Here is a 21,108-nt window from a genome sequence, read left to right on the forward strand (position 1 = left end):
CCTGTAGCAATTCCACTGAAGGGAAGTAATGATCACCATGGAAATCTCTTTTCACCATAAAAGGGTTTATTTGGTCATTAGAATTTTCTCTCTCAAAACCACATAGTGAGCAGGAAATTTAACATAACCATTTTTATCTTATTTGTCTTGTTCCACTGCAACTATTAAAATAAAGATCAACACATATTCTGTGGGGTAATTTATTAAGTTCTAAAATACATGTTTTTAAATTTGAGTAGTGTATGACTCTTGCATCACCTCAGCCCCATCTATCATTGCTTTTCATTGCTTTCATTCTCTGTCCTTTTATCTGGAGTTTTCCCCTTAAAGTCATTGAATAAAAACATCAGTCAATATAGATAACTGACACTATGAAATATTATATAGAACATGTGATTTGTCACACCATGTTTGCTGGCACAGGCCCTTAGAACTTTCCCTACAACACCGAGCTGAAGCCACCACAGTTCTGTTATTTCAGATGGTCCAATATGAAGGGAGGTCCATTTATGTCATATAGGAGCAGTCAAAAATCTCAGTGAGCATGATATTCTGATTTAGCAAGAGGGCGTGCTCAGAAACTGGCAAAGCCCCAGGAAGGGCTGCATTGGGAAGCTCACCAAGGGGCATACCTGGGGCGTAAGAGTCAGGAGGAAGGTCGATACACCCTGCCGCCTTGGCAAGATTTACTCAGTGAAAGACCCAAGGAAAGTACAAAGCCCAAGATGAAGTCTTAGATCACTGTTGATTTTGTTTCCTGTGAGGGAAGAGGCCCCACCCAGAAAATCCAAATTTCCTCCCTAAGGAAGTTAGGAGTTTCCTCAGAATTTAAGTGTTTAAACAGCACTCTGTTGGGCACAGTGCTGTCCTGGCACATGAAGGAAAGTGCTAAGCAAGCTGGCCTCAGGGCTACTGGCAGTTACTGGATAGCAGTACAGACTCACTATGTAAGGATTCATATGTTGTAGTAATCGTACTTCACAATTTAGAAAGGTGCCAGAGTCTGTGTTTTCCCTAACTGGTCAGTAGTTAGCAAACTGACAAGTTTGTCTCTCCCAGAGCCTCCTTGGCCCACCTAATGACTGGTCTTTCTCCCCTCACCACAAAGGTCAGTTCTGCACACTGAGTGGGCCACATTCAGGCTAAGTGTATGATAGGAAATGACTCCACAATGCAGTGTTACCACTCAGTATTTTGAACATACAATTTCACATGACAAAAGTAAGGACATGTGTGAAAGTCTTAAGTCCAATATTGAGGAAACCATAATTGCAAATTGGTTATGTACTGCATTCAAATAATAAATATTACTTGATTCCTTAAAAAATAATTTATTTTTTGTTACAAAGTTGATTATAAAATTTTTAAAAGATGCTTAAGTGTACAAAGATCAGTGTTTTGAAACAAAACATCCAAAAATAACCAGGTATAAATGTTGGTACTTTCCCCAATCCTTTTCTGTCACACACACATATATACATATATACTCTGCTCGTCTCCAAACTGAGATCAGATGGCACACACTAAGATCTAGTTTGCTTTTTAATTTAACTCATAAACATTTGACTAGAGCAGTATATTTTTTTCCTGCAACATTATTTATAAAGCATGAAATACTGGGGCAAGCCATAGATTATTTAACCAATCCCCTATAAGTTTTTAGGATATTTCATGCTTTTTTCAGTACAACAGTACTACAGTATCTTTGATTATCTTTGTGCAAATTCCCACAAGCATTAAGTATTGGGTCAAAAGGCACAAAAGCCTTTGTGCCTTGGGACTTTTCATACTAGACTCCAGAAAGGTAGAATCCAGATACTCCCACCCACAGTGTCTGGGAATGAAAGCATATCCCCAGTCATCTTCTAGCAGATTATCCTGTGCCTCCTGGTTCAGTGACTTCACTGAGAAGCTGTAAAACCACAGATACTCAAGTTTCCTTTTAGACCCCATTAAATCCATATAAATGGACAGAACTGCATCTCTTCAAATCAATGTTCTTTTTACTTGGCAACAATGCCAAGCACAATACCAATAAACACCTCCACTACCTAGAAACAAAATCAGAATTCCAGCCTGGAATTAAAGTTAGGTCCATGATCCAGGACCCGGGAGCAGGGACCTTGCCAGGCCTGAACACTATGGTAGGTGAGCTGCTCCCTTCAGTGAGGGTGACTTGGGAATTTGTCATAAGCTGCTGGATTAGGGACCCAGCAAAGGATGGCCCCAAACTCAGCTACAGAAATGGTTCCAAAAGATACTGGCCCGAGTGTGAGCACCCAGGACTGCTGCCCACACAGCCAAGTCTCACAAGACTGCAGCCAGTGAAACTGTGACTCTAAAATCCAGAGCTATTTTAAAAGACCTCAACACTTTGAAATACGTTAGTCTTGAAACAAGTTTATTTTGCAAATTATACAGATTCCTCTAAATAGACTAAATTGCTTTTTCTGACTTAACAGAAAGTTGTCCTAGTAGGCTGTTCAATAAAGCAGCACTGTGCATTCCACAGGCCTCAGTTTCTACTAGGGACCTCCAGTGAGCCCAGGAGGGAAGTCAGACTCTCAGGGCTCTGAAAGGCCTCTGCTTCGGGAAACTGAGCAGCAAGGATAAGAAACTGACATGGCTTCCTAACTCCCTGTGAAGGCCCTGTTAGCCACAGCTACAGAAAAAAAAATTCTGAACCATCCATAAGGTCATTTTTTAATGAGGTATTACTTAAAGCCTACTTTACTACAGCAGATTTAAAACTAAAATACTTTTCTCCAGATCTGTAAAATGAATGATAAATGCCTATTTTAAGTAGGATTGGTTATTCAGGTCAGTCAGCAGAGAAGTGGGAGGGGAAGGGTGATGATAAATCATAAGTCAGTATTCTAGGGCAGTTAGTTCACTTCCCTAACCTGCCAAGTAAAGCCACCACACTGTTCATCTCAGGATGTCTGCACTGCTCTGATCTGGAGAGGTTCTGCCCCAGGTCTCTCTCGGGCTGCCCATGACACCAGACACCAACAAAAGGAGGCCAGAATATGCATACTAAGATATACAAAGCATATTAAAAAAAGTACTTTTTTCCCTCTTATACCAAAAGACAATATATATTGATTGTACATTAAAAAATCATCATCTAAATAATCAAAAGTAACACATTTTCCACATTGGTAAGTCATTAACACATTTTCTTTAATAGAAGTTTAAGTTTTATATAACTACCTTTAGGTATCACGTCAATGTGTACCATGATCTTTAAGTTTAACACCACAGCTGGAATTGGTTTTGCTATAAGCCAAACAGGGGTAGTTTAAAATGACGTCTCATTTTAAAATGTTGGCTTAACAAAATCTACATCCCATTTGAACATTAGTAACACCAGAAGACTTAAATGCATTGGTTCTACAAATAATAGGAAAAGGTCATAAAAGAACTTTTCACTCTTGCTAACTTCTCATTTCTTTCTTTCATTCCAAGCAAACTGCCTTATTCAACTTTGCCATGTAACCTGAAGATGTTTATAATGTGCCTCTCCACAGGGCAAGGGAGATTTAATCATAGCAGAGATGATGGTGGAAGTGCCTTGGGGGAGCAAGCAGACCCCCAAGGAGCAGCACCTGCTATGACAGACAGAAGCAGGTCTCTGCATGAGGCACACACTGAGAGATCTTGTTTGCTCCTACTCCAAACACAAAGCTGTTCTTCCAAGAATGACAGGTCCATGCACCATGCACGGTAGGATGAAAATAAAGAACAGAATCCAGGAGCCACAGCCGAGGAAGACATTGGAGGAGTGGCAACCTGACAGCTAGGTCACCTGGTGGCTCTCACGGCGCTGAGAATGGACTCTTAGTGTCCTGGGTGTCACACAAGGTTCCAGGCACTGCAGGCACAAGAGATATCCCACGATGTTCTGAGCAACCAAGGAAGAAGGAGAGGTGAACACAAGGAAATATGAGTGTTCCAGGTCCGCTCCTGCAGGGAGGACTTCCATATAATGTGCTGAGTTGGAGACAGCAACACCTTTGCAAATGTTGATTCCTATGCCAATTCTAAATATAGAAGGATTTCTAGTTCAATAAGAAAGTGCTTATTAAAGTCTAGATAAATTAGTGATTTTTTTTTAGCATCTTAAGAAATCAAAACAGACATGGACAAAACAGTCAAAGAAATAACAAGTGACATATTTCCCCAACTCTTTCATTAATTTTTAGTTAGAATATTACAGACGAAAATGTAAAACGTACAGGATTTGTGCTGCTGTGAGAACTCACAAATGACTTAGAACACATTGCCCTCACTATCTCTCCAGGCAGTGCTATGACATGGCCGGGATGAAATACTGCAGGGACACATCTTCATGGAGCAGATCAAAGTGAACAATCTTGTTATTCACAATATCTAGAGAGAGAAGAAGAGCCATTACTATAAAGGCCATTTTAACACACTCACTGTCATCCCTGTTGGAGGTCTTCTCTCCTCCTGGGGCTTGGGCTCTCCAGAGGGCAGTGAGTGGGTCTCTCTGCTTTCTACTGTTAGTGATGCTAAAGGAAGTGCCTGGTTCTGGCTAGTTCACTCACAGCCAGCAGTGACAGAGGAAGGGGGAAGGGAAGCTTCTAAGCCTGTGGTGAACACCCATAAGGCAGACTTCCTGGCAACATTTACCCAAATCAACACCTCCAGGGAAAAGCTGCTTCCAGCCAGTAAGCAACCTCAGTGTGCTGAGAAAAGCCATGTTCATGTTTCACCTTCCACCTGTGACAGGAGGGTCACATACTAGAGTGTGGGAGGGAGTACTGCAGTAGGCCTACCTGGTGATTTCAGAGATGCTCCCAACCCTATCAAGGACCTCAGTCAGCCACTGTGTATGACTAAAGGTGAACTCCAGGGCATTAGCACAAGGCTAAAAAGAAATGAAAGTGTGAAGCCACTGAGTTTTTCAAAGACCCAAGGGAGAGGGAGGAGTGACAACAGTGTCTCTGGCATAGCAGCCAGGGTCCACTAGCAGTTCAAGTTAGGGGAATAGGTGCTGCAAGGGAGGGTGAAGGGGCAACCACACTGTGCCTGAAGGCTCAGAAGAAAACCTGGCTGAGACCAGCTGGAGCTAGAAGCCAAGGAGAAACACAACTCATGGTATTTGCAGCAATATGGATGGACCTTGAAAGGATAATGCTAAATGAAATAAGTCAGAAGGACAAAGATAAATACCGGATGGTGTCACTAATATATGGAATATAAAGTAACTAAATACTGAGATAAAGACAAGTTGGAAAACTAACCCTTGATATCTGACTATAGAACTGAAGCACCAAGGGGAGTGCAGGAAGGAAGATGGGAGACATAACGGTCTGTGGTGGCAGGGTACGGGTGAGTTGGTGGTAGATACATTAGGGTGGTAATAATAAGCTGATGGGGCTGCCTCAATGTTACCTCAGTTAAAAATAAATTAATTAAAAGTAAATAGATTCAGAAGAAGAAAAAAAAAAAGAAACAGCAGACCATAAGAGTGAGCCACAGCTGCAGAGAATAGTCACTGGTGAATACAAAGTGGGAAAAGGGACCAGAGAAGCAGCAAAATCACATGAGCAGGAGGAGAGCACATACGTGCTTGGTGGAGACTGGGGGATCAGGGAGTACAACCAGTGCCTGACACAGAGCCACACATGGCACACGCCACCCATAGAGACAGAAACCACAGATAGAATAGGAGGTTGGGTGGAGTAAAGAGAAGGTATGAGGAATTCAACTTTTGCTAAGTCACAATTTGCTGGTTCTGCTCTCTGCTACATTTGAGTACATCAGTCACCATTCCAAGGGAACAAACCTTGTCCATGAAAACATTCCTCTGTCCTTTGAGCACAATGTCAGCTCAAGGCATGAGTGAGCAGAACATCCGTAGGGATGTACAATCCCCACTTGGCATGTTTGCAATCTGCACACATGAGGGCTAGCTCAGGCTACTCAACAGGGACAACGGGTATCACCCAGGAGGTTGTTAGAATCAGAGACTCAAGAGCCAGCCCAGAGCTAAGAATATACTCTTAGGGGATCCCTGGTGACTGATATGAACACTGGGCTTTTGAAAGTGTGATTTTAAACCTTGAAGTGGCCTCTACCACTCTCAGTCCTACAGGCATCCATGGCACAGTCGATGCCAAAGTTTCTCAGGATGCAGCAGGACACTTGTCCCTCACCTCCACCCTCATCTAGTGATCTAGCATTCTAGCTTTTCCTTCCTAACTCTGGCCCCCCCATCTTCTGCACTATCCATCCATCACTGTGTTAACATACAAGCTGCTTTCCTGAGGTCTCTCCTCTCTGGTTTCTTCTGCTTCCCTTCTTATCTGTCATTTTAAAGGGTTGGTCCTTGACACAGTCATCTAGAATTTTCTTTTCCTTCTCTACTGAATGCTGACAACTGGATGACTACTAGGTATACTCCTGCATTGTACTTCTCAGCTCTGTTCTGTTGTGCCTGAGTGCTCAGCCAGGAGTTATCACATAAAAGGGGGTTTCTTCTAGACAAAGCCACAGGATCCTTTTAGGTGTTATAATCTTAGTAGCAAAGAGACAGGAGGATCTTGGAAAAATCTTGGTTGGCAAGAATTTTCTCATGTGTGGTCAATGAATGAAGTGTGCCAAAGCAGGTATATAACTGATGAAGGTAGATCGAGCTGGAATCAAAAGGCCACCTTTAAAAACTGGGGGTCAAGAGACATCCTGCAGAGGAGGAAGGGGGAGATTGATCAGAGGGAGAGAGGGAGGAGCATGGGAACTGAGGTGATGGTGTACGGGTGCACTGATGAAGGAAATTCTAGGGGACTACACATGAGGGGGGGAGGGGAAGCAAACATTGTTTAAAAATGAACAATGATGTAAAAAATATATAAAATATTAAAAAGTAAATAAATATCTAATTAAAAAAAATTGGGGGCCAGCAAGAAGCACAGAGGCCAATATATGGAACTTCAGAAAATGGGCAGGCTGGGTGGGGGTTTGGACAGAGCACTTGAGGGGAGATGAACATGGCAAACACGTACTCAGCACAAATCCTCTTGACAGCTGCCCTCTGGCACAGACAGTTCAGACCCATCTGCCAAGTCAGCAAGCCAAGAAGTCAGGAACACCAAAAGCTAAATGCCTCCTAACCCTAGAAAACTTAAGTCCCAGTGACTGGGTTTATCTTTACCTCTCTGAGATTGCATAAAATTATGAGAACTGATCAAATCAGAATTGATTAAAATATTTAAAATTTGAAAAACAAATCAAAATGCAAACTCACTGCATATGGCCCTTGTAGGATTTACTTGTTGTCCGGCAAGAAACTGTAGAAGTTTCCTAATGTCTATGTGTACTTCAGCCATTTGTTCTGGGTTCCTATCTTGAGAAGCACTTTCAGAGGCTAAAATGACATGAACATTTTAAAATACATCATCTTTGGATGTAATAGGGAACCAAGAGATAGCATAATGATCATTTATTTAAGTATATGATTTACAGTACTACTGATTTTAACATCCTGGAAAAATGTCACAAGGTATAAACATCATTCATTAAAGAACCATTAAGTCCTGGCTCCTTAAAATACTATGCTAATTTCCAAGGACTTGATATATGACCCATCTATCCTTTCAGGGCAGAGTAAACTACATCTACTAGCACTCTTACATATGTTTGAAAGCTAAAATATACATAGCTAACTCAAAGTCTCTCATTCTAGAGTGGAATAATAAAGAAAACATCCTTTCGGCTGCTGGTGAAGTATCACAAGTAAAGCACTCTATGCTACTTACTACCAAAATATGTCATTTCATACAACTATTACTAAAGCATTAATCATATGGATTTTATTTTGCTGTAATAGTATGCTCTTCAGTACAAAAATCCCTGTGATGATATATAATGCACTTATAGTAAGATTTATAGTACTAAATTACATTTCTAAAAGTGGCATGAGCCTATTATACTTGCTTCAGAACACAAGAGTGTTGTTAGGGAACAAGTGTCCCTGGTCCCTTGCCTAGATGCTGGCTGAGCACCCTCCCTACCCACCAACCCCAATCCCTGACTATGCTGACTCCACTGTGAGCTCTACACAAGATTCTAATCATCTTTGAACACATCCAGTCAGTCACCCATCTCTCACTGCTCATTGATTCCCTAGTACCTTATCACTCTGTATGAGACAACATGTGTGAAAAGTTATGCATTTGCTAATGAAATTTCATAAGTATTAAAGAAACTAGGAGGAAATAAATATAATCTACCTTTCTGACTTCATTTCAGGTGAGAAACTGAAATCTTTAGAAGCGGAAAAATGAATTTACGAATTGGACAAGTTCTTGGAGATTATTTAGTTTGACCCCAGATTTTTCTAGGTGAGGAAAGAGTGTCTCCTCTCCTCGTACCCATGCAGGCCTTCTCCCCACTACCTGGTAGCAATAGATCATTCCAACCTTGGTGATTTGTTCTCTACCCAAGTAAGAAAGACAGGGTATTGAATTTCAACCTTTTTCTTTTCAGAGACTCAGTAAGGGAGTCATTTGGAATGATTTATCAACAGCAAAATATAACATGACAAAACTTACCCAATGGAGGATTTCCAAGATCTTTAAAATGAGTCGAAACACATACTAGTTCAGTTTCTATTTTCAAGTTCAATTCTCCATTTAGGTTTGCTTCAATAATCTGAAAATTGAGTATTTTACATAGTCTTAAAAACGAAAAGAACAGGAGTCTGTGGTGATGGTGCAAGCGTGCCTTGGGGAAAGAAATTCTATGGGGACTCAACCTGAGGGGGTGGAGGGAAGAAAGTATTTTTTTTTTTTAAATTAAAAATTAAAAAAAGAAAAGAAAGAAATCCATAGACATCAGCTTCCACAAAACAGGGTGACAAGGTGCTACACAAACCCCGGAACACTCCTAATAGCACCAAAACCCATGTGGTACAGGCAGTACAGAGAAACAAGGTCTGGGAACCAGGAACTCAGGAATTCTATTAATACCCAAGGAGAAGTGCCCCTCAGAGTGAAAGCTCAGGTGGAACTGGGGAATGGGGGAGGGGAGCTCTGCTGGGAGACTGGGCAACTGGGGTAGTGGAGGACCCAAAAGGAGCTCCTCACAGGAGAACCTGTACTGAGAAAGGAGGGGAAGACACAAAAGTTCAAATCAAACAGGATGTGACATGGGTTTATAAGAGAAGGAGAGAGGAGAGGGCTCAGAAAAGTAGGAGAGGTAGCTTTTAGTATTTTGTGATTACAAGGGAATTGAGAACCTGGAGTTAAGAAGGTAGAAAACTACCCTGGTTTACTTCCACACTTAAAATGGACGCTCCTAAAAGACTTAGAAGAACCTTCTATAACAACAGGATTCTGGTCAAATCCCAAACTAAGAGATTCTGGGGAGAAAAAAAAAGAATGAGAGAAATACCTTTATATACATACATAGCACACTTAGAAGTGTGAAGGCACTGCATAAAACAGATGCCAAGTGTAACATCTCAAAAAGAACTAGGAAAAATTAAGAAAAGCAGCTCTGAAAGAATAGTATGAATCAAAGTTAGGGAAGCTCAGAAATGAGATAAAAAGACAGTATGCAGCTATAAAAAGAGAGCTAATAAGGTCAGGAAGCAATTAAAAATATAAGGAAAAATTCAGAAATGGAAACTAAACTAGAAGAACAAAAGACAACTATACAGAGTACAGTAAGAGAAAATGACCAAAAAGTGAAAAACAAAGAGATAAAAAGGGTCAGAAAGAAAAAAACAAGATAGTGAGAAAGATTCACGTCTACTAGCAGTTCCAGAAAACCATAACATTGGAAATAAAGACAAGCTAGCAACCAGCATTCTAAGACTGTGCCCCATGCAGATATGGACCTAAATATAAAAAGGTCACAATGTACACCTTTCTGACTGCAATGTCCAATCTAGATTTCAAAAAGAAAAATCCCATGGGTAAATTCAAGCCTCCCTCCCTTTAATAAATTCAAGCTATTTCTAAGTGAAACAGACTCAGAATGACAGCTATTCTTAGACACAAACACTCCATACCAAAAGGTAATGGGGCACAAGGAAAGAAAGCCAAAGCGACATTTCAAACACTTTCTTGAAAACTACTGAAATATTATTCCTGTAAATACTTCCTGAGTGAACTGTTAGAGGGTGAGTTGTAGAAGACATGTGTGAAATTCAAAACTGAGTGGTGGGAGTTACAGGGACAGAATTAATTTATAATTATTTTATGCTCTGACAAAATAGACATAATGTGACTACGACAAAATAAGAGAAAAATGGGAAAGAAAATGTGGAATTTATCAATATGCTTGTTACCAAAACCGTATCATAACTACAAAGTTAGTTATAAATATAAAGCCTTTAGACTTTAAGAACAAAAACCTTTATTTAAAAAATAAACTCAGGGCCTCCCATGGTGGCACAGCAGTTGAGCGCTGGGCTGCGAAGCTGCCCGCAGCCTCTGCAGCGCCTGTTTCATCCCAGGCCTCCGGCAAGGGTCCCACATGGTGCGCAGACCTCTCCTGCTGCACCTGCTGCTCCCCTCAGCAACATGTTTCTTCAGTCTGCCTGTTCTGTTCCCCGCTCATGCTCTGGTGAATTCTCTCACCCTCCCGCACTTCTGACTGTACCCAGTGCTTGCATGGATAAATAAATAAAAATCTTTCAAAAAAATAAATAAAAAATAAACTCAGATGTTGGAAAATGTGTTTTCTGAATTACGAAGGTCTAGAAACACTTTCAGGAATCCAGAATTTCTCAGGCTATGATGCCACATTGCTGGTGCACTGTCTGCACAGTGATACCTCTTGCAATCCCCAAATTTCTACATGTCCTCCTATCTCCTCCGCTCTCCCAATGCCTTTGACTTCTCCACAGATCACAAAGGAGTCTTCTCACTCCACCCTCAACCACACCAATACATGGGTTTTGTTAACTGGACAGAATCAAGAAATGAAGTCCATAGGGAAACACAAATGCCACCACAGGGCTTAAGATTTCCCTAATCTGCCCATGACACATTATCTTTCTGACACTGACATCTGCCCATTTCCTAAAAGCCTGTCAGGTCTTTGGAAAGCAGTTTGCAAGTCACGTTTGCTCAACCAATATTTAACAAGACTGCCACCTAGCAACTACCAAGATAAAGACAGTGGTCTCATTCTGCCAGTGCCTGGCACAGGTACAGTGAAGCGATGAGCCAGGTGAGAGTATGGGGGACCCCTGCTCTGCTGAGGCAAAGTCTGTCTATACCTAGTGAATACAATTTAGTATTATCCATTCTTCTGGTTCTTCAAATTGGTGAACTCTGATTATTTCTCAGAGTTCTACAAACAAAAGCAAAAAATTTTGTTGACTCAGGTCAGCTCTGGTTTCTGAAGTTCTTCACTTTAAGTAGAAAAATAGATGAAAATGCATACATTGTGCAAAGATGAAAAAAGATGTAAGAATTATATAAAATAAAATATTTAAATAAAAAAAAAATAAGTAGGTAAATAGCCCCCAAACTTACATGCCACAGAAACGAGAAATTTTATCTCTGAATGAGAAGTATTCATTATCAACCTTCCACTACTCAGAAATACACTGCTATATGTCTTAGCCCACTCTCCTATAATCCAGAAGCAACACTGAAATAAAATATGTCAACAATCCTTGTGACTATTCTGAGCTATCCCTGGGCTCTATAAAGCTCAAACAAGCATTATCCAAAAGCTGTACATTTTCGCTGTTTTTGAAAAACGATGGTTTGATAAAAGATGAATTCAAGAAAGCAGCTCACAGTGCTCCTAGACTTACTTCAGGCTTAATCACATCTTAAGGTTTTCTTCAAATTCCTAAAATGTGAATATTCAAATGTCAGACCTGTCTCTGCTGAGCACACCCAGCAGCAGGCAATGGCACGAGAGCAATCTCCCTGTGGGAGCTAACAAATGGCCAATTCTCTCTCTGAACATCAGCCTCAAGTCTGTTCTGTGGCTGATACCCAGAATACTACTTGCATCAACATATTGTTTCTTAAGGATCTGGATAAGACTGTACATCTTCCCTTGTTTCATTAATGTTACCAACCATTTATGGAATAGTGAGCTGATCTTACTGGGTCTTTAACATAAATTATCTCTCAACAGACAACAAGTAATAATATCTGTGTCACCCCACCCCCACTTCAGGTAATACCCAGCACTGGGGCTTATGAAGCTGAGCAGCAAGGTCAGTGGCCCAAGGTCTGTGTGGGTCCAAGGACTCACTTTTGCCACACCATCATGATATTTCTCATCCATAAACCCAGATTCCCATGTTTTAACCATTAAGTTGACCCATGAAGTTCTAAGTCCACGTTTCTGAGAAAATATTTAAAGAAAAAAAAAAACAGCACAGCTCTTATCACAAAGAATGGCTATCTGATGTGTCCAAAGACCGGCAGCACCAGCATCCCTGAAGCTCATCAGCATTGGAGTCTCAGGTTCCAGCCCAGCTCCTAAATGAAAACCTGCACTGTAACAAGACACTAGGGCCGCCCACACACATTAGTCTATGAAGAATTGCCTTAAAACACAATGTAGATAGCTAGCCATATAAGTTGATTTTTATGCTCCTACATGAGTCACAAGCAAAGCCCCTCCCCTGGGTCACACAGTCCATTAAAGGTAGAAGGAAAGGACTGACGGTCTCAAGATAGAAGGCTCTAAAGAGTAGGTATTTTCAATGTCTTCAGTCCTTAAGTCTATCACATGTAACCTTCACAAACAGAATTCTGGTCACCCAAGTATATCTCATTATATACTTGGATACTCTAACTTATGTACATTTGATAACTTCCCACTTAGTGTTCCAGATTGCAGAGGTCACTCCACAAAATGTTTTTTAAACATTCCAAAGAAAAGAAAAATATCTCTGATGATTTTATCAATCTCAGCTACTTTGCTGACTCATTTCCATTGGACAGAAGAACAAACAAATGAATCCTTGGGTTAATTGCCTCCTTTTCTCTGTTGGGCCCCTCTGAGGTACCTCTCTGGAGGTACCCAGATGTCCCCAGAGGAAGTTGCCAGGCTGACAACTGGATCAACAGCAGGCAGCTGTGGAAGAATACTGTCAGACAACACAGCTTTAATAAATGTTGGCTATGATGAAAATGAAATCTATAAAGATTATACAGTGAAAGAAAATTACGACTGTAGAGATAAAATGGCTCATAAGCATTTTCTAGGCTTAGAAATCTTTTGCAATTCTGAAGATCTATTGAAGCTAAATTTCATTCCAGGTCCATACAATATGTACTAACTGCCTGTGAGTGGTGTTCCTATAGCAGGTGGCTGGGATGAAATGACGTGAAGATAGTTTCCATTGTCAAGAAGCCAGCAGTTCAGCAGGGGTTAACAGATACCCACAGGCAATTTATCAGGTAGTACTATACAGAACAGCCCAGCTGCAGAGTGTCTCACAGTAAGGACAGTGAGAGAAGGTCCAGGTGTTAGGACGACCATGAGAATGGCTAGGTGCTTTCAGGGGGAAGATGGCAGAAAAGAAACCAAGTATGAAATGGCAGCGACAGAACCTGAAAAACTGGCATCATGAGGAAGTATGAAGAGTCTAGAGGTTCTGAAGGAAAGGTGTGGCCGAGGGATAGAAGAGGCCTGGAAGATAGTAAAGAACAAAAATTTAGGCTCCTTCAGGTGGACAGTAGTTTTTAAAGTTATCATATGGATTTTTTTTTTTTTTGGTGGTAGTGGGAAAGAAGGGAGGTGAGTGAGGAAGAATTTGGGATAATCCCACCTGTGAACAAGGATAAACCACACAATTTCCCCATCACTGTCACATACTACAACATTTCATGATATGGGCAATAGATCATCATAAAAATAAACTGAAAACTAAACTGTCCTTACTCTTGCCATGAGAGCTGTTTTTAAAGCCAGACAGGTATAAACTAAGGATACCTGACACATCTGACATATAGATAAGGACACTCCAAATTCACTGCTGCAATTCACTAAAACATACACATTAACATATAAAACATATATCTGTCTAAAAAGTAAGGTAAGAAAGCCAGAATTGCTGAACATATTCTTAATGTGCCATAATTATAAATATAAGGGGTCAGGACAAATATGAAAGCATTCCACAATGAAGGAGAGTGAGGAGCAATAAACAGGTGTCAAGGGCATGTGTAAAGCTGCAGATGCTCAACAATAGACTAGGTCCCCACCTTAATGATAGGACTCTGTCTATCCTGGACTCCACCTGGGAACATGAGAGAACCACATACACCTCCCCCAGGCAAACTTACTCCTGGGACACACAGTCTAAACCACATATGGCAGAGTTCTTTTCTAAGGAAGTTATAAATTACTTACAAGGAGATTGCTGATGTTTTTCATTTTTTCCACAACACTCTTCATAATTTTCAAGCTTGGTAAAAAAATACTAACCTAGAAAACCAACAAGAAAATATCAGAAATATTAAAAATAATACAGCCAAGTACTAACAGGTGTTCACTGCCTATTTTGAAATGTGTGTATACTTAAAAGCTGGAATCATGTGGTTTACAATTGTGTGAACAAAGTTCATTTTAAAATACAAAAAGAAAATAATCTTTCTTTTTCACTGAAACTACCCTGGTTAATTTCACTGAACCTACCCTGGTTACCCTGGTCACCTGGTCCCTGTGGGCATTCTTCTGGTTCCAGGAATGAGATTCCCCTATATGAGTCCAGAGGGACCAAGCCTCTCATACCATAGGCTGTCCTCTAGAGATGCTCACACCCACTCAGGGGACTTATCCTACTCAGAAAAAATATGGCTAGCAAGTTCCTGCACCAGTACTCAGACTGGGTTGCTAATAGTGATGGAAGCAATGCAGCTTTTTCTAAGTAGTGCAGCTGTCTTCCAGGAAAAGTAAGATTATTTCCATAATTTCTTCTTCAAGAAATTGTGACCAAAAGGCAAAAGACCCTTTGGCATCAAATTGATTTTTGATGGCTCTGAGACTCCTGTCACCAGGCCTAGGGAAGTCGCCTGTCGATTTTCACACATACACAGACTAGACATTGCTTCTTACAAGATGAGGAACAAATTAAATTCTGTGAAACTCAAACTGGAGCCCAAGACATAACTCCCAAGAGATATGATGGGCCTCCAAAATAGGTTAGTTTTGTTTAGTTTTACTTAGGTGCGATTACTAAGACAGTCTTGCCTCTAGTTGTAAAGAGTGTTTTTTCTATTTAAAGCAAGAGTGCTTTAAGATGTTTTATGTAAACGGAAGACAAATATTCCAAACTTTTCCCCTCAGTATCCTTTAGAAAAGAGTATCCCTTTCTTTTCAGGTAAACAGAACTTTTCACATAAAAAATTGTAAATTCTAAAAATTTAAATCATGCCATTTAATATATGATGAACTCACCTCAGATGCTGGGATTGTAGGTTCTTGTAAATCCTTCCACAATTTTCTAGGAATAACCTTTACAGGGATGTCGTGTGTTACAATGCGACTACTACTTGACAAAGATAACTGGTAAGAGAAGATATTTTAAATATTTCAATGTCAATATTAAAAAAAAGAACTGAAAGGGAAAAAAAAGCTAAAATACCAAATCTAAGTGGGTTGTTTTCAATTCACCCATCAAAATGCATTCAACAAATATTTATGGAATGTCTATTGAGCTCTGGGTGTCCTAGTAAGAGCTAGGAGGTATGGTGAATAAGACAAGGTCCCCAATGTTCCTGTGGATAAATGAATTATTAAGCAAGGAAACAAAACGACAAAACTGTACAAACTATATATAATATATACAATCATTACACTCTTCAGAAAATAAAACAAACCAGTTGAGGATTCTTTGGGTTCTTAAATGGGACATCAGGAAAAGCCTCTTTGGCGTTGTTTCAGACTACAACAGAATAAGGAGTAGCAGCCAGTCATAGGCAGATAAGGGTAAGAGAAAATTGTGCCAACAGGAGGAACAGCATGGGTAAAGCAGTGAGATTTAAATAAACTCACTACGTTGAAGGAACCAAGAGACCACTCTTTGTGTACAGGACACTTGGTGTGCTGTGTGTGCGCATGACTGAAATGCTGACAATGGTATATATGTTTATATATGTTCAGAGGCTTCTATAAAACATATAATAGAACTAAGTATCCTGCACTTTGGGTTAGGAAATTATTACATGTTATTATCTTGTTATTCCTTAAGTAAATGAAAAAACACACCAACCTTACATTGTGATGTGAAAAACTCTGATTAGCTCCAAGAACTGCCTGATTACAAAACAAATATTTATGGAATGTCTATTGAGCTCTGGGTGTCCTAGTAAGAGCTAGGAGGTATGGTGAATAAGACAAGGTCCCCAATGTTCCTGTGGATAAATGAATTATTAAGCAAGGAAACAAAACGACAAAACTGTACAAACTATATATAATGAAAAAGTTATGTGTTATATGTGAAAGTTAAGTTATATATGTGAAAAAGTTATGAAGCTGAAGAACATTACCAACACTTACACATAAGAGTAATAAAATACATACCACATAAAGGAGGAGTACAGCAAAGAAGGAGGAGGTAGAGGGAGTGGTGACACTGATGCTACCCACCAAAGGAAGACAAGGTTTCAAAGAGTGAAAAACAAAGAGATTCAAATGGAAGCTCCAGAATCACCAAAGTCTAGTCGCTGGCAAAGAAAGTGATACAACCAGGGAAGCACTCAGCAGATAGTAGTTTCCCATTTGACTCTAAGAAAAATGGGCCACACATGTGGATTTCATTCTTGAGCAGCGAGAGCCTGTGGTATGTTTGTGTTCTGAGGAGAGCCATGTGCATTAAATTCATCTGGTAGTAGCATGGAAAATAAATGTTTTGCTCAAGAATGAGAGGTCATTTAAAGGTATTACAGCAGGGCCTCCCCAGTGGCACAACGGTTGAGCACTGGGTTGCGAAGCTGCCCGCAGCCTCTGCTGCGCCGGTTCGATTCCCTGCTGCTCCCGGCCACCGGAGGAGGGTCCCACATGGTGCGCAGACCTCTCCTGCCGCCCAGCTGCTCCCCTCAGCAGTGTACTTCGGTCCTTCTGCCTGCTCTGCTCCCCGCTCTGGCTCCGGTAAATTCTCTCACCCCCCTGTGCTTCTGACTGTACCCAGTGCTTGTATAAATAAATCTTAAAAAAACAAAACAAAACAATGGAATGTTTAAGAAAAAATAAAGGTATAACAGCAGATGAGGTGTCATTCCAGATTAGGTGACAACATCACTAAAAGCAATGACGACATGCAGATATAAAAAGACTCCATTAGGATCTGACATCCTAATGGAATATTATGTGATCAAAATGCTATATAAAGAAACTGACTCCAAAAGGAAAATAATATTTATGTGCCAGATCTTATATCTTAATAAAAACTAATTAGCTTTCCACTACTGTTCAAAAGCCTAAGCCTGCATCTACTTTATTCCTTCTGGGAAGTTTCAGAATTCTTCCTATCCTACTCACCAGTTCTATAGAGATCGTGAGACAGGGAAAGTGTTTATTAGTAAGCTTGATTTTCAAGGCTCTGGCGTTCTGGGCAGTTTTCAAGGCTCGAGATAAGTTTTCTGATGTCAATTCTAAATAAATCTCATTGTTTTCTGCTGAAACACCTTCCATTTGAAATTCACTGAAGAAGTTCTCCTAAGGGAAGAAAAAAAGAGGGTCCATCTGTGCGCTTTCCAATGGCATTCAGGGCACCCCCGGCCTCTCAGGAGCCTCTTCTCACCTGCTCCAGCTCACACCACATGCTCACTCCTCCACTGGCCACCTTGTCAGAGAGAACGAAGTTGAGTTTCTCAGGACTGATGCGCAGAGTGCAGGTTTTGGCAAGCTTGGCTATCATGTTACTGACTCCTACAGCAGGGGATTAGAGTAAAGAATTACTTAGAAGCAGGGCAAGCATCCTAGAGGCCAACTTAACTTGTGTTACTTGTGGTTAACAAGTTCCAACTTCAGAGAAAAATTATTTTCCGAGGATAAACATTGGCATCCCTTTGCAAACCACTTTAATACTTGAGTTACGCTCCATCAATATAGTAATAAGGATACTGAGGCTTGGGAGTCAATTAAGGCCCAGAAGGGTCCACTGAGTGGGGCAACACAATGGTCAGAGCAGGGCTGGTCACAGCCGGAGTGGAGGGACCAAAGTGGCCAATAAGGGATGTTTGCGCCAAATAGAGTTATCCACGGATAAGGCCTAACGCTGGTTTTTAAAAAGGCAGGTTCTTGGCATCAAGTTTTAGATGCGATCTTTGGCATCAGCTCTCCCAGCCCCACCTTCTAGAGTTCCTCGCCCCACCCCCAGTACCCCAAGCTCCGTTCTCCAGCGCCCCCCGCGCCAGCCCCGCCAGCCGCGCGCCCCTGCCCTGGCGGCCCCCATCCCAGCGCGGCCCGCGCCGCCGAGCACGCAGGGCTCTATCCTTCCACGCCCCCAGCTCCTCGGGCCCAGCGGCATCTTCCCGTGGCCCACTCCCACTTTCCGGTCCACCCTCCCCTGTCTTCTCCACACCCCCCAGGCGCGGCCCCCGCTCACGAGTGAAGTGGTTCAGACAAGCAGTGTCCACGATCTTGGCCCGAAACTTCATAGCGACACCGGGTAGCGGAGCGTCCGCGAGCCCCAGAGCGAGTGTCACTCTTTAAGTGTCCCGCCGGAAACGCTCGACGCATCGATTGGTTCCGCGGTGCTAGCGCTTACGGGCTGTCTGTCACGCCCTGGGGGATGCGGATCCAGGACGAGGCCCAGAGAGGAGGTGTGGCCCAGAGTCGGCGCTGGGAAGTGGGGTGCAGAACAAAGCCCCACGAGGAGGTCAAGTTCTGGGTCACGCGCCGGGTAGCTGGGGTTCCGTGTCACGCCCCTGGATGAGGGCAACATCTGCTTTTAGTGATGAAGTTCCAAGCGGTTCTTAGAATTCACCTTTTAAAAGAACTTTGTGACATCTGTTTATAATTAGAAATGTTTGATTAATGTGTCAGTATTTCAGCAAAGTTATTGCAACGGGGTTAAAAGACAGACCGATAACTATCACAAACGATAAAGAAACAAGTTTTATACAATTAAAGTAATTGACATCTATAGGAATTATTGAATAACAGATGCAAACAGTAAACCTGAAAGATCTAGTGTCAATACCGAAAAAACTGCTGAAAGTAAAACTTTTTAAAAAAAAGACTTATTTTTATGCATACAAGAACTGAGGTACAGGCCAGAGGTGAGGGGGCTGAGAGCATTCACCAGAGACAGAGTGGGGAACAGAACAGGCAGACTGACTGAAACACACTGCTGAGGGGAGCAGCAGGTGAATCAGGAGAGGTCAGCTGCACCATGTGCATTGCTCTCTGGACAGCGGGGGATCAAACTCGTGCTGCAGAGGCTGCGGATTGCTTCATAGTGCTGCGGTGCTTAACCCCTTGTGCCACCAGGGAGGCCCTTTATTTTTTTTAAGATTTATTTTATTTATGCAACCACAAACTAGGGGGTAGGCCAGAGGTGTGGGAGTGTGACTGTGAGAGGATTCACCAGAGACAGAGTGGGAAGCAGAACAGGCAGATTGACTGAAATACACTGCTGAGGGGAGCAGTGGGCAAGAGGGGAGAGCTCTATTGGGTCATGTGGGTTAGCTTGGGGGCTGGGGATGGAAGTGGGTACTGCAGTGGCTAGATAGCTTCATTGTACTTAGATTTAACCCTTTGCGCCACCAGGGAAGCCCCAGGTTTTATTTTTATATTGTTAATTTATTTTTCTTTCATAATTTCTGAAGTTTAAGTCTTATTTAGAAGGGTCTTCCTATTCAATACCATGCAGGAACTAGCCCAAGTTGTTTTTTTTTTCTATGGTTTCATTACCTACTTTAAATTCTTCACTCCAGGGCCTCTCCTGGTCGCGCAGTGGTTGGCAAGGCTGCCCTCGGACTGGCCTCCAACTTCTTCTGCCGCCTGCTGCTCCCCTCAGCAGTGTACTTCGGTTCTTCTGCCTGTTCTGTTTCCCGCTCTGGCTCTGGTGAATTCTCTCACCCTCCCGCGTTTCTGACTGTACCCAGTGCTTGTATGAATAGATAGATAAATCTTTTTAAAAAAAAATCCTTCACTCCATTTAGAATTAATCATGCTGTTTGTAAAGCATGTGAAAATATGGGTGCAATTTTGGATTAGATTTTGTCCCTTTTGAGACACACTTTCATCATATACTACTTCCTCACAGAGATGTAAATCTCTCTCTGGCTACCTAATAAGCAAACTTTTGTCTGTTCCATTGGCCTATCAGTTCAGTACCAAACAGTTTTTGTTTCATACCTGTCTCATGGAGCTATTTCCCTTTGTTGATTGTCTTTTTTTAGAGGTTTCCTGGCTTCCTGCTAAGTTTTTGTTTCCATAATAGTTTTAGAATTAACTTGGCTTAAAATTTAATCCTTTGATTTTTTATGTATATGTTTTAAATACAAAATTCTAATATTGAAAATGCAAAACACATACAACAGTGTAAGGGAGCTTTTCTTCATGGACCAGTCCCCAACTTCGATGATCATTCCTTGTCATCCTCCATCAATCTTCCCATCCAGTTCCTCCTTTCAATTATTTTGAAGCATATCCCAGGTCTATCACTTCATCATTTAATATTTAAATATGTAAATTTAAGTGATATGAATTTTTTGTAATAGTCAAAATACCATTATAACATAAGCTCCTAAATATCACTTTTAAAAATAAATCCTTAATATCCCATAATTGCCTCATAAATACCACAATTTTTTCTAATTTTTAATTGTGATTAAATTGAATTATAGATTTATTTGGGGAAAACTGACTTCAGGGAGAATTGGCTTAAGAATAATTGAATTTTCTTTACCCACGATAAGGTATGTCCTTTTATTTATTGAAGCCTTCTTCTAGTCGTCCACTGATGTTCAAAAGTTTCTTCACCCAGATGGATAAATTTATTATTTTATCTGAAGTTTTTATCTTTGATATGACTTTTTTAAATTATATCTTCTGAACATTCTTTGTGCTTATGAATGATGTTGATTTATGTGGTAAATTTATATCCACCAGCTTACTGTAGTTTCTCCCTTGTCCATAATG

General features: G+C 41.1%; 1 protein-coding gene across 1 annotated transcript; it reads right to left on the reverse strand.

Annotated features, from left to right (window-relative positions):
* Positions 1–57: 57 nt before the first annotated feature.
* HUS1 (HUS1 checkpoint clamp component) lies at positions 58–18,729 on the reverse strand. The gene is made up of 8 exons (XM_037493255.2): positions 18,566–18,729; positions 17,759–17,886; positions 17,497–17,673; positions 15,415–15,522; positions 14,368–14,442; positions 8,580–8,679; positions 7,274–7,393; positions 58–4,392 (listed from the first exon to the last, which is right to left on the reverse strand). Exons 1-8 carry the CDS (start codon positions 18,615–18,617, stop codon positions 4,310–4,312), a joined length of 843 nt encoding a protein of 280 aa, XP_037349152.1. The 5' UTR covers positions 18,618–18,729; the 3' UTR covers positions 58–4,309.
* Positions 18,730–21,108: the final 2,379 nt, after the last annotated feature.

This window comes from Talpa occidentalis, unplaced genomic scaffold (assembly GCF_014898055.3).
Source record: "Talpa occidentalis isolate TD23 unplaced genomic scaffold, MPIMG_talOcc4v2.1 talOcc4.10, whole genome shotgun sequence".
NCBI classification, from domain to species: Eukaryota; Metazoa; Chordata; class Mammalia; order Eulipotyphla; family Talpidae; genus Talpa; species Talpa occidentalis.